Genomic DNA, 14,497 nt, shown 5'->3' with positions numbered 1-14,497 from the left:
CATGTTGCCAAAATTAAAATATATAAATGAATCTGGGAAAAAAACCTTATAGGCAAAAATGTAGAATAAGAAACAGAAACCTTATCTATAGCTTAAAGAAATAATATCTGAAAAGTGAAAAACTAATCAATTATTTATGTTGTCTCTAAGGCTGGCAATTGCTTCACAATACAGCGGTTAAACTAAATAGTTAATTGGGTGTTGTGCAGACAACCACTGTTGGGAAAGAAAGAATAAATCAGCAAAGGCTGCTAGAAATCCTTGTCAGGTTTTTAAACAGTTCAACTATTATACTCTTCAAAAATATCTAGGTTTTCAAATATATGGTTGGTAAGTGGACTCCCTTTTCTCAAATACAGTCTGATTAGGAACACCCATATATAAAAGAGCTCCCTGAGGAGAGAGGCAGGAAAGAATGGAACCCAAGGGCCTTTTTATAGCAAACCCCTTGCCTTTCACTGCCTGTTAAAAGCAACCTAGCCTTTAAGGTTTCATACAAATGAGCTTTTGCTTCACTTTGCACATGTATATTTCTTCATGTAACGTTACAAAAAGCCTATGCACTGAGATAAGTTATTAAGCCCTTTTTAGAGTTAGGAAAACCAAGGCTCAGAAAAGTTGAAAACTCATCCAGGGTCAATGGTGGTAAAGCGAAGGCTTAAATCCAGGATTTCCTGACTCCAAATTCTAGGCTCTCAACTGCCAACCTATATGTTGTTTCTAATGCTTCTCATGGTTCCTCCTGGTTGAAATTACTCTTCCATCCTTTGGTACCTTCAGAGCATTTTTTTTTTTTTGCCCACAGCATATGTCATATCCTGCCTCACAGTACAATTTTTCTTCCCTGTGACTCACATGCTCCTGGAGAGGGAACACTATGTTCTGCTCATCACTAATGACCAAGCAATAATTTATAAACAGCAAACAGTGTTCTGGGGTTTGCCTTGTAAGGGACTTGCCCCTAGACGCAGACTCCTGAAAATGCAAAGCATTCACCAAGCCGCTTTTGCTTCAGCTACGGCACATTTACTACCACCGTGATCACCTGGCTGGTGGGGGCATGTGACTAGTTCTCACTAACATAATCTGAGTGGAATAGTCCATTCCAAGCTGAAGAGTTCCCAGCAGGCTTTCCTAAATTCTCTCTCTTTCCTCCCTTCTGGCTGGATGCAGTGGATCCAGTGAGGCTGCCTAGGCCCAAAAAGATGTGGAGACACTGGATGGAAGTATAACTGAGTGAGTGACTGGGAACTGTGAAAGGGCAAGTAAGAAATCCATTGTGTTTAGCCACTGAGCTGGGAGCTGTTTGTTACAGCAGCTGGCCTTCCCTAGCAGATACATTCCCACTTATCCAATGTCCACCACTGAGTTCTCTGAGTTAACAAGTATTCTTTCACAATAGAAATGTTTCCAAACAAATTAGGGCTACAAGGTATTCTTACTTTAGGGTGTTAGAAAAAAATATAAACTTTAGAATAAGGAAGAGACTATTGAATACCCTTGTAATGGCATGCTGAAGCCTCTGAAAATTGCATGATTCCATTAGGGCTCTGCACTGCCTTTGGACTATTTTACAACTCTTTAAATTGTAGGTAACTCAGAGCAATTCAAACAATTCTTCTCTAGATGAAAAAAATTGGAAAAAGTCACCCAGCATCCATTTCTAAATTCATTTTAATGGTCCCTGAGTCTATGTAAATTTATGATTCGTTAATCTCTGCTTTGAACTGGTTGTAGCATCTGTCTGGTTCCTTTATTAATTAATGAGTTTTTCAAAATCTCTGACACATTTTCATCTTATAGCTGAATGAGAATCATGATTAATTCTAATTTTAAAATGTATCTTTTAACAACTATGAATTATTGATGTCCCTCGAAAGTCTCCAAACCAAGGTCTTTGAGAAAGAGTGTTTCGATACAGAGAAAGGAATTAAGAGAACACTGAGGTCCCTCTGGATGCCAGGGAGGTCCTGCGGGGGTACCACCTGAGCTCAAAGGAAGAGTGCAAAGGTGAGGATGAGGAGGATGGTGACCAGGGAGGAGGAAGAAAAGGCTGCAAGATTCCTCTGAAAACAAACTTCCCAGCATCATAGTTTTTCCCACGGTTTGCCCCAACCCTGTTTTTATTAGTGGGTTAAGTCCATGAGTTGTCTCTGTAGTTTCAGGGGCTCAGCCCTGAATAGTAAGGGCTATGTGGCAATAACTCTTCACCTTATCTCTCTGTGCATGGCCTCCCTGACCCATCTGCTTCCCATGTGGCAGGGCTCAGAAGCCCAAGGACTTGGTCCTGCAGGATGTGCAACACTTTATCAGGCTTGTGATAAACAAACCCAGGTAATCATTCACCTGCTGCCTATGGCTGATTTCATATCAGACCTTATGCAGTTGGAAGTCACCAACATTACTTTGAGTATTTATCCCCAAGGATTCATCAAATCCATCCTGTTTCGAACAGTTGCTGTCCTCTTTCAAAAGGAGCAACTTAAAATTCAAATCCCATTATTTTAGAAATATTTCAGCCCTGCAGGAAAACTTAGAGATGGAAGATGTAAATCAAAATTCCCTCAGCTGTGAGCACTCCTCCACTTTAAATTCCTTCCCTGGGTCTCGCTAATCTGTATGTTTATGAAGTTTATTTTAAAGATGCTCCACATGAATTGAAACTGGGACCCGTTGTTGACTGTATATCTATATTTTGTGCCAGGTTCTGTGAAAGAATCTTTTTGTCCAACAGAAAAGCAGAACAGTTCTGAGTTGGAAAAGCAGAACCCTGCGGTTATCAATCCTCAAATGCTGAAATGAAATGAACAAGTTCACAGGCTGACTTCAACCACCCCTGATCACTAAGCTTGGCTTTGAGGCTTTAGCATCCTTCTTTTATGGTCTCAGTTGGAGACAGGGAAAAACTGCTGAACTGTTCTAATTTCTGAAATCCAAAAGTCAAGTGCATTCTTTGGTGATCAAATAATGTCTGAGAGACTCCAAATATTCCAGATTCTTGTATGGTATACGAATAACATTTGATTAAGTAATTCACCTTAATTTACAGCATCTAACTTCAAATCAAGAAATAAGGACACTGTTTCCACTACTTTCTCAATTTTGTTTTAACATAATTGGAAGCTTTTTAACATCACCTTTGTTTACTACCCTCTGTATTTTACAATAAGGGCGATTTATATTTCATTTCTTCCTTTCTGAAAATTTTCCCAATTCTCTCAGTATCTCTTCTTGTTTAATTCTCAGGAGAGCCTACTATATTATTTCACCATAATCCCCAACTGAGCCTACAAGTGCATTCTGATTATGAAGGAATTAGTTCACAGCATTCTCCTCGGATGTAATGTGTCTTATTAATGTTTTTATTAACTGTAGCTGATGAAGAGATTTTCTGGCTTAGTTCCAGTACTCCTTCTCTAGCTCTCCAAAGGAAAAGTGACTGCTAAATTTTCACATAAGAAATCCATTTCTAATGAAAGAAATGTGATTTTTCCCCCCTAATTCTCTAATTCAATGAAATTTAATTATGAAAATACAGATAAGGGCTTCAGCTTCTGTAAAGCATTAAGTCTATCATCTCATACAGATCATTGTATAAATAAAGATGAATAATTTGGAGCCAAGATATTTGAGTGTAGGTTTCCAGAAGGATTTCCGTAATCAACAGTCCAAATTTATTTTTAGCGAAACTCTGACACAAGAACCCAATATCTAGGACCTCCTATAAGGCATTAAAGACATGAAAAAAGAATTTATTTTTCAAAGCGGGACCTTAAAGCATTTAAAATACTATTATTATAATTATAGTTTTCCTGCACCCAGAAGTGAGATATAAAAAGACAACTGAATTCTCTGACTAGGGGAAGCTCTAATCCAGTAGCAAAGAGAATCAGGCTCAATAAATTTCTCACCTCCACCTAGCTGATACTATGGCTGTTTATATTCTTTGGTAGAAGCTACAAAGGCCTTATCTCCATTATGCCACCTAATTCATTTGGAAAATTTTTTAATGATAGATCACTGTGAGAGTGAAATCATCTGATTCTATGTAATTCAGATGTTAAGGCAATGAAGGTAATTGGCCCAACATTTCCAAGGTCTGATCAGTTCTTCAATGTAGAATCACTCAAAGTTCATTCTGAAAAAAAAATATTCTAAAATGTTAGATTACTCACCCCCCCACAAAAAATGGTAGTTATGTGATGGAATGGAAGTGTTAGCTAACACTCCATTGGTAATCATGTTGCAATATATAAGTATATCAAATCAACACTTTGTACACCTTGAACTTACACAATGTTGTATGTCAATGATATCTCAATAAAGTTGGAAAAATAAAATAAAATGCTAGATTATGTTCCCGAAAACCTGGCCTTCAAAATGCTATCTATGGTTTATGACCCAAAGGCATGCTATAATTAGTTCATTACTAAAGGCTTTGTAGATGTAAAAACTACTATGGGGTAAGTACAGAGAACCAGAGAAAGTTATTACCAGAGGAAGTTCTGCCTGTCACATGATATTTAAGCTTAATGTCAGTTATAAGCATTACGGGAAGCCTTCAGTACCTGATCAGTTACCATTTTTGTCCATGAATCAAGCTAATGCTCTTTCCATTAATCGAGCTGAATTGCATTTAAAAACCTCACCTCGGCCCCATATTGCAACTCAGGATAGTTACATAAGGGACTACTGTTTAACTGGCAGAGTGCAATAAGGCATACCCATACCTCCTGCCAATAGTGACGGAAAGTTTCAGGCCCAGAATGGTCACGAGCTGGAAGAGAACTCCCTTTTAAGCAATCCACAGTACTCAATGTTGAGTGCTAAGTGTTGTGAGGCTCCCAAAAAATAATAAGCAAAATGAGATAGTACGGTGAATGGAAATTGAGCAATCCTGACCATAACTGCTGGGCGAGTTTCACAAACAAGGGCTCAGTGTGAGTTAGGGGTTCCAGGAAAGTCTTCAGCAAGAGCTGCACATGGACAGATGCATGTCTACAGAAATGCATGCTCTGATGACAGAGACGACAGCATGATGAAGGCAGAAGTCTGGACCAGAGAAGCCAGGAAAAGTAAAGTGGGAAAGCAGACCCCAGACGGATCGTGGAGGTGCTGGAATATGCCAGTGATATATAAAAGAGACAAAAATGCTTCCTATCCATGAACTGTTGAATCTCCAAGTGACCTGATCTAAATGTCTGATTCCTTGGTTTAACAGTTAATCCCTCCTTCTCTTTTTCTGTGTTGTATTTTTGCTTTGCACCACTAAGTCCTTTGGATTTCGAAAATAGCTTTGGCTTCCTGAGGCCAGCTTGAGAGGTTGGCAGTTCTTTTAGATCATGCAGAACCTACTACTACAGTACTGGAGAGACGCGGCTGGTGCAAAGATTTTTATTTTAACAACCAATACTGATTTCCCTTCCTCAACACAGGAATATCCCCAGAGAGACTTTATGTCTGAGGGAGTTAGCTGCTCTGAACATACAAAATCGTACACATGGGTAGTTGTGGCTGTCACCGTGCTGTAGAGACACTCTCTACTAAGTCCATTTTATGGGTTTCCCTCACTCATTTTCTCAAAAGAAACTTGGGAGGAGAAGAGAACTTTCAAGTGTCCCACGGTGAACGTGGGCAAAGTGAATGGTGAGTGTGTGTATGCGCGCGCGCTTGCGTGTATGTTAATGATCTGAGTTCTGCCTATGACTCTTAGAATTAATGAATTCCTGAAGCCTCAGTTCAGCCTGAGATTGTTGGTGCAAAAGTCTTACAAACAGCTCTGAAAAGTCACTAGGTGTCAGTCTTAAAAAAAACTTTAGCACAATCCACAAACTTTTCCATGCCATCAATCTTTTCCTCTTTCCAAACAGCTTAACGTTTCCTATGTTAAAGGAACACGAAAGTTTGTAGCCAATACACATAACTGCCCATCAGAAGGGTCACGAACATCAAAATGACAGGAAGGAACAAGAGTACATTAAATTGTTTTTAGGCCAGCACCTGATTTTCTGTAGGCTTGGCCAGCTCCCCTGTTAACTTTTGGTTCATATGAATTTCTGTTTTGTGGTCGTTGGCAGACATTTGTGAGCACAGTTGGAAACGGTCAGCGGGAAGGAAGTCTATTCATTTTTATGAATTTACCCTATTTATAACCGAACTTGTGCTAAAAAGAGGATTTAAGGCTCCTGACAAAAATACCTACAATACAACAGGATAAAAATAAGTAAATGGAAAATTCAGGAAATAAGTGCTTTTAAAGCCTACGGAAATCCTGAGTTTGTTGAATCTTTCACCACAGGCATATGGACAGATTTTTTCCCCCTGGAATCTCCAACTAGTACTAACCTGCAAGCAATCCAACAGCTCAAATGGAAAGATCTATGAAGAAATAAAATCTTGGCCTTGGAAGGCGTCCTCCTCTACAGACCAACCTCTTTTCTCTTATGGGCTCATCTTCATGAGGCAGAGAGAGGCAGGGATCACAATCTCTATTTTAAAGTCTGGCATCAGGGTGAATTGCCTATGTGAAAAAGGAGGTCTGCACCTAAATCTTCTGCTCCTTCTGACTAGAAAAAATTCAGTCCTTTCCAAAGAAAGGGCGAATGGCATTACCCTCAAATCTAGAAACCCTGGGTACCAACTTGGGACAGGAAGAAACCCCAGGCAATTGGGAGATGCCCACCGAGGACACTCACACCAGAAGATGCTCAGTCTTCCCAGATGCAGGAGTCTGGGGACAAACCTCCCCCTGTCCAGATTCAGGAGTCCATAATGTGACCATTGGCTTTCTGGGGAAACTAAAGCATAGATATTGACTTTAAGTTTGATCTCAATGTGACTGTATAAAGCTGGGGGAGGGTTTTCTTAAGGCACACTAACACAATATACAGAAGATCACTAAAAGCCATGTAAATCTCTACTAATGGGGATTCCATTCATAGAATATACAAACACTTCTTAAAATCCTCTCTCTCCATCCCCCTACATAAACAGAAGCTGCCTTACCCCAAGGGAACAACCAGTAGATCAATCTAGGACAGTGGTCCTCTAGGGTAAGACCCAGGCTTCGGTATATTGTGTCACTTTCTAAGTGATTCTAATGGGTAGCCAAGATTGAGAACCACTAGTCTGGAGGCTTTAGCCAATCTGCCACTCACTTTGTGCTGGTTATTTTGGAGTAAGGTTCCACTCCTCCCTCTCCTTTCATACATATATTTACCTACATTAGCCCAGGAAGCTTCCTGAGCAACCTTTTAATCCATAGCTTAACATGTTATACATCAAAATACACTGACTTTTGCTGCAGTGGAGAGTTGTTCGAAATATCACACTTCCCACTGTCTTTTGTGGAGCATCTTCTCCTTGCTGCCACAGCCCAAGTTGGACTATATTTAAGTGTTCAGTCTCAGCTACATGTTAAGTGTTTTCAAAGAATAAGAAGGAGCACAAGGGGGAGAAGGAGAAGAGCTGACATGTTTTAGGGCTAAAGGCCTGACTTTCCCACAGTCAAGTGCTCAGTTTCTATAGGGTCCAACCCCCATACGCTTTGCCTACAGTTCATTCTACCTCCCTACCAATTCAAAACACACTTGTCTTGTGTTCCTTTCTCTTTTGTCTTAACATCATCCGAAATCATGAGCTAATGAGCCTGGCAAATTAATAACAATAATAATAAATAAATGATAATATCTTAATGAGTTATTCTGCCCAGATAGCAGATCTGCATTTTTTGAAGGCCTTCTCAAGGCCTTCAATCTCAATCCAAAGGAAGGCTCTCATATTGAAAAGTAGGCACCATGTTAAGGCAGAAAGGGTGATATAAATTAGGGGACCAGGCAAAGCCCCATTGAAGTCACACCTCACAGATGGCTGCCACTCAAATCAACCTCTGGTTGTAAGTGATGACTCAGGTCCTCACGGTGGAATTGCTCAGACACTGACCTCACAGCTATGGAACCACTCTCTGCCCCATGGTAATTTATCTCTTCATGTGTTAGCCTGTCAGTATTTCCACAGTATACAGCACACACAGAGTAGGGGCTCACTGAATGTCTGATGAAAAGATAGATACATAGAGCTCTTCATTCTTCTGCTAAACATCCCTAGTTTGTTAATTAAATACGTATCGTGTTTTTTAAAGACCTCCAGAGAAAAATATTCTATTCCTAAATCAAAAGCCCATTCTAATGTTAGATGTAGGCTTTTAAAAAAAAGTGAAGATAGCTGTAATAATTCTGCACTTAACTACTTGATGGCTTTTGGAAGCGCTGTCCATCCAGAACATCGACCAAATGGAAAAGTGGTCAAAATGGTCTCCTGAGGAAGAAAATGGAACAATGCCTCCCTCGGGCTCTCATCCAGAACTTATGAACTCAAGACATGTTGAAAATAAGGTCACTAATTTAACAGGATTAACCATGGGATTCTTAGAGGATAGAAGAGACATGGATAGTATCAGCTACAAGGAAGTGAACAGAAACACACAGGAATCACGGGTGATCACCTGGTGATTGACACCCACCCCCACCCATCCCACCAGCCATGTGATCACAGTCCCCTTGCAATGACTGTTTAGAAATGGGCATGTGGCCTAACCCCAGCTGATTAGAGGCAGGAAGAATTCTACTGGGGGATTCGAGGAAAGGTTCTCTCTTAAGAAAGAAACACGGTGAAATGACAGCCTCCTTTCTCTGGACAATGTCTTCTCTGGGTGGGATGCCGGAAGTGACTGCAGCCATTGCAACCATAAGGAGGCCAGTCCAGGGACAAAGTCACACACCAAGGGGGACAGTGCAGCAAGATGGGGAAACTTCGGTCACTGATGATTGCGGAGCTACTGAGTCAACTGACCCAAGAGCTCTGTCTCTGGAGTTCTTGTTTTCAAAGAAAACAGATTTCTTTACTCTTTAAACCAACTTAAGTTAAGGTTCCTACTGCCTATAGCTAGAGGCATCCTGACAGAGATAGAACACAAAAAGGAAAGAACCCCCAGGTATTAATTACATTACATTAATTACATTACATTTAATGCTTTGGCATTAAAATGGATATGTTGACTCAACTTTGGTCATATTGATTTTATACATTAAAAAGCATAGTTGTGTGATTTATTATAGTGTATAACAGGACTAGAAGTGGGGTGAGTCACCACGTCTGCTCTCTGGACAGGTCCTTGCCAATAAATTTGAAAATGAACTTGTTAGATAAGAGAAGAAATTGATTCTGCGTATTTGAATAAAGAACTTCTTATATGTTACTAGCATTTTACCAATCAATCGATCCACCTCGACCATAACAGGGGACTTTCACTGTTAATTCTCTCTATCCTGATGACATACAGTTCATTCCACTCACACCTCTCAACAGCAAGATCAAGAAGCTGAGATCTCTCTCCCTCCAAAGCTTTAGAGGCGAAGTGTATGTGACAAGCAGAAAACAAGTTCAGAGAATTTGAGGCCATGAATCCACTGCTTTGCTTAGAAAGTCATCTAAGTTGTCTGCTCATGTTACTTCACAGGAAATGAAACTATAATCTATTCAAAGAGTTTGTGTTATTTTTAGCCAATCCCAGCTACCCACTTCAATCTGTTCATTTTTAAAGGTTTATATGGGTTTTAGCATTTGCGTTGGAATATCATTGAAATTATAAAATAGGACATAATAATCTATAAATAACATAACCCAACTGAAAACAAGAATGAAGAAGGTTAATTAGAGTGGTATTATGTTAAATAGAATTACTTTTTAAAAGGTCTCAATTTTTGCACCTTTAATGATTCATGAAGAACTACACTTGGGGCACCTGGGTGGCTCAGTAGGTTGGGTGGCCAGCTCTTGATTTCAACTCAGGCCATGATCTCAGGGTCCTAGGATTGAGCCCTGCCTTGGGCTCTGTGGTCAGCAGGGAGTCTGCTTGAAGATTCTCTCTCCCTCTCCCTCTGCCCCTCCCCCCACTCTCACACTCATTCTCTCTCTCACTCTCTCTAAAATAAATACTTAAATCTTTGAAAAAGAAAAAACCACAATTAAGTTTACAATGTTCACACTCTGACTACAGCTGCCCTGTAACTCTACTCCTAAAATGATGCTTCCCGTGAAATACTTACTGAAATCTGTATTGGTTTCCTATTTCTGCTGTAACAAATGACCACAAACTTAATGGCTCAAAACAACACAAATCTATCATCTTACAGTTCTGCAGGTCAAAGGTCTGAAATGGGTCTTGAGGGGCTAAAATCAAGGTGTCAGCAGGGTTGCATTCTAGAGGTTCAAGGTTCAAGGGGAAAGTCCATTTCCTTGCCTTTTTAAGTTTCTGGAGGCTGCTAGCATTCCATGGCTTGTGGCCACATCACTCTGACCTCTGCCTCTCTCATCACATCTCTTTCTCCGACTCTGACTCTCCTACCTCCCCCTTATAAGGACACCTGTGATTATATTGGGCCCACCCAGATGATCCAGAATAACCTCCCCAGCTCAAGATCTTTAACTTAATCACCTCGCTAAAGTCCTTTTTGCCAGGTAAAAGTTCCACAGATTAGGACACAGACACTATTCTACTTACCACAAAATCCATCACAAGTAGGAGAGGTTTCCTGTCTCATCTGACCTCAGAGTATTTAGAAAACGGTATCAATTAATATTGATCCAGAAGTTATTACTGGTTGTGAGTTACTAGGAGAGATACTCCTGTCACTCTAAGAAAATGTTGATGAGCAAATAAAATTCTAGCCCCAGACACTACTCAAACACAGTCTTCCCACAGTAGGGGGGTGGGGGGAGAGAACAGCCTGGAAGATTTGTTCCTTGTTTTGGTTCCCAGGAAACTCAGTGCTAAAAACATGTTGATAAAATGAATTTACCAGGAAAGGAAGTAACAGTAAAAGGTAAGGGACTTCTGGGGAAATGGTAAATCATTATAGTAAGAGAAACTCGGATATATTAAAAAAAAAAAATCTCAGGACTTGTGGGAATCACCTTTAAAAACATAACAAATCACTAAATTGGTATCTCTAATTTAAGAATACTTAGCTGTGCATGGGGGCTGGAATCAGGAAGCAGCACAGGAAGACAATAAAACTGGCTTCCATATTTCTGCTTCACCTTCTTATAACCTACTTTTATTATAAAACTCACCCTCCCCGCGTTGAAACCTTTATGAAGTGGGTTCTGCTCTCATCAAAGAAAGGCACCACTCTTGCTTTTCTCTCTGTCCCTGGGGCCATGCAAGTTCCAGGAACAGAGCAGATGCTCAGTTAGGTTTGTTGGACGAATTAATTAACCAAATCGAAAGGACAGTTCATCAAAAAAAAGCATTCCTCCTTAGACCGTAAACCTTTAAAAGTTTTATCAAATCCAATTTCAGCTTTAAAACAAAGGGGGGGGGGCTGAGGTGCCTGCATGGCTCAGTCAGTTAAGTGTCTGCCTTCAGCTCAGGTCGTGATCTTGGGGTCCTGGGATCGAGCTCCACATGGGGATCCCCGCTCAACCGGAAGCCTACTTCTCCCCCTCCCTCTGCCCCTTTCAGCCCCCATCACTCATATGCACGCATATGTGCTCTCTCTCCCTCAGATAGATACACAGATAGATAGATGATAGATAAAATCTTTTTTTTAAAAAAAGAGCTTATTTTAAACTACACAATCATGCAATAACCTGACACAGCGATTTTCCAGCTCTGCACTCGTATTAATGCACTCACCCTTTCTCACCACAGATCTAAAAGAGAGTTTTCATGAGAAAGAAGAATGATCTTTAAGAAACCATATGCAATAGGATTCGAAATTGGACATTTCAACCGAGGCACCACAATACAAGAGTATGATATTCCAGAGCAAAGTTCCAGACCAACATTCAAATTTTTAATGAAATCGCCCAACACTGATTATATGACTTTTAACCCTAACCTCTGCTGCACTGAAGGTTATAAATGGGGCTAGCTGTTAAAAACTCAGAGAATTTCAGAGAGGGTATTTCTCTGGAGAAGAAGAAGGCCTCAAGGAATCACCCAGAGCCTATAGCATCTCTCCAGAAAAAGCCAAGAGGAGACAGACAGGGAAGCTTCCCTGCTGACCAGGAAGAGAGTGTCTGAGGTGAGGTCAGACTGCATCCATGGAGCCTCCCGAGGGTAATTCGGGCCATGCCCAAGAGAGAGCAAGCACATGGGTGTCTGGACACTGACTGCTGAACTGAGCCTGTATCTGACAACCAAATGCAGCCTTAAGAGGAAACAGAAAAGCGACAAGACTGCCGAGCACTCGCTCAGAGGTGGGGGAAGAATTTCTCCTAGGGAGCAAATTCCACAGCGACAGAAGGTAACACCAGATATTTGTTTTCTGACTTCAGACCATTCACGCTGCTTGTTCAGCACACTGGTTACTCACGTCTTCTCCCCATTTGGAAGTCCTCCCATAAACCTAGAGTTGTCTTCCAGCTGGGAAGGAAAGAGGGAATTCCTTCCAAAAACTAGGTAACTGTGCTCTTGGTGGGCAGCTGGAGACTGTTTGGAGCCTGGCTATTTAAGAGCACTAAATATAAATATATAAGAAAAAACTGAAGACTTTTTCTGAAATGAGCCATCCATAAACATCACCAGAAAATCCATTTTGCTCCATAATCGATGCCAAGAAAGAAAGCTGCCACCTTAGAAAAATAAAAGAGGGAGAGGGAGGAGGAAGGAAACACGCATGACTCTTACCCAGGCCCTGATTCTGCTGTTCCCACTTGATGGCGTCTGGCACCTGGTAGGTAGCTCCATCCAAAGGGCCCAGGTTTCCCTGCTCTGAGCCAGGTTCTTGAGACGCAATGCCAGGGAGAGTGAACCCAGGCAGTTCAGCGTCACCGTCCAAGCTCTCATCCAGGGACTCTGCGTCTTTATCTTCTTCATCTTCCTCCTCATCTTCCTCTTCTTCATCTTCCTCCTCCTCATCCTCTTCATCCGCATCTTCTTCTCCCTCTAGGAAGAAAAGAAATCAACAAGAAACACGAAGGAGTACAGTAAGTGCCTACATATGAATCTTTTGAAATGACCCAAACACTACAAAATAATTGCGCTTGACCTTTGGAAACAAATTTTATAGCCGAAGTTGGGCGATGTGGGCCTTGCAGGATTATGTGCTCACCACATACCTATGTTTTAAACTTTCAAAATCACAGTTGTGTCAGATCATTAGTACGCAGCATGTTTATTTGGAGTCAAAGTTCAGGTAATATAAATTTTTAGTAGTCAGATTTATATCTACAAAAGTAGAAAATATCCCTTCCCTGTTTTCTGGAGGCCATTAAAGACGGACTCACTAGGTTAATATACAAAATATATAAAGAATTTATACAACTCAACACCAGAAAAACAAATAATCCAGTTAGAAAATGGGCAGAAGACCTGAATAAACAGTTTTCCAAAGAAGATAAACAGATTGCCAACAAACATAAAAAGATGCTCAACATCACTAATCATCAAGGAAATACAAATCAAAACCACAATGAGATATCCCCTTACACCTGTCAGAATGGCTAGAAACAAAAAGACAAGCAAGTGTTGGTGAAGATGTGGAGAAAAAGGAACCCTCGTGCATTGTTGGTGGGAATGCAAAATGGTGCAGCCACTGTGGAAGATGGGTATGGAGAGTCCTCAAAAAATTAAAAATAGAAACCCTATACGATCCAGTAATTCCACCCAAAGAAAATGAAAACATTAATTCAAAAAGATATATGCACCCTACGTTTATTGCAGCATTATTTACAATAGCCAATATATGGAAGCAATCCAAGTATCCGAGGATAGATGAATGGATAAAGGAGAAGTGGTATATACAAATACCATGGAATGTTACTCAGCCATAAAAGGGGTGAGATCTTGCCATTTGCAATACATGAATGGACCTAGAGGGTATTATGTTAAATGAAATGAGTCAGACAGAGAAAAACAAATACCGTATGATTTCACTTACATGTGGGATCTAAAAGCCAAAACAAATGAATAAACAAACAAACAAAAAGCAGAAACAGACCCATAAATACAGACAACAAACTGATGGTTACCAGAGGAAAGAAAGGATGGGGAATGGGCAAAATGGGTGAAGGGGAGTGGGAGATACAGGCTTCCAGTTATGGAATGAATAAGTCACCGAGATAAAAGGTACAGGATAGGGAATACAGTCAATGGTATCGGAATAGCATTGTATGGTGACGGGTGGTAGCTACACTTGTGATGAACATAGCATAACGTATAGACTATGTTGTACACCTGAAACTAACGTAACATTGTGTGTCAACTATACTGCAATTAAAAAAAAAAAAGATTTGCCCATTAGAAAGCACACTAAAATACTAACAGAACTTAGAGTGTCCCAATCCTTTTGTATCTTATAATACTAAACAAGAAAATTCATCGTTTGGGCACAATTTTCCTTTTATTCTTCTTCCATATCAGTGAGTAGAAGTCACAACATGTTAAGTGAGAGGTACATATATCCACTCCTGGCTCCTGTTGGAAGATTGA

General features: G+C 40.4%; 1 protein-coding gene across 3 annotated transcripts in view; it reads right to left on the bottom strand.

Annotated features, from left to right (window-relative positions):
- ARMH4 (armadillo like helical domain containing 4) overlaps nucleotides 1-14,497 on the bottom strand; it is a 122,312-nt gene that overhangs the window by 70,513 nt on the left and 37,302 nt on the right. For all 3 annotated transcript variants that reach the window (XM_088025038.1, XM_028100466.2, XM_088025039.1), the window contains one exon: nucleotides 12,695-12,952. In XM_088025038.1, the coding sequence (XP_087881164.1) occupies nucleotides 12,695-12,952 (258 nt within the window). The remainder of the gene's footprint in view (nucleotides 1-12,694; nucleotides 12,953-14,497) is intronic.

This window comes from Eumetopias jubatus, unplaced genomic scaffold (genome assembly GCF_037043125.1).
Source record: "Eumetopias jubatus isolate StellerSeaLion01/CBP00866 unplaced genomic scaffold, mEumJub1_p1.0 scaffold_7, whole genome shotgun sequence".
Classification (NCBI taxonomy): Eukaryota; Metazoa; Chordata; class Mammalia; order Carnivora; family Otariidae; genus Eumetopias; species Eumetopias jubatus.
The sequence above is the reverse complement of the archived record's forward strand: the minus strand, read 5'-3'. Positions and strand labels throughout refer to the sequence as shown.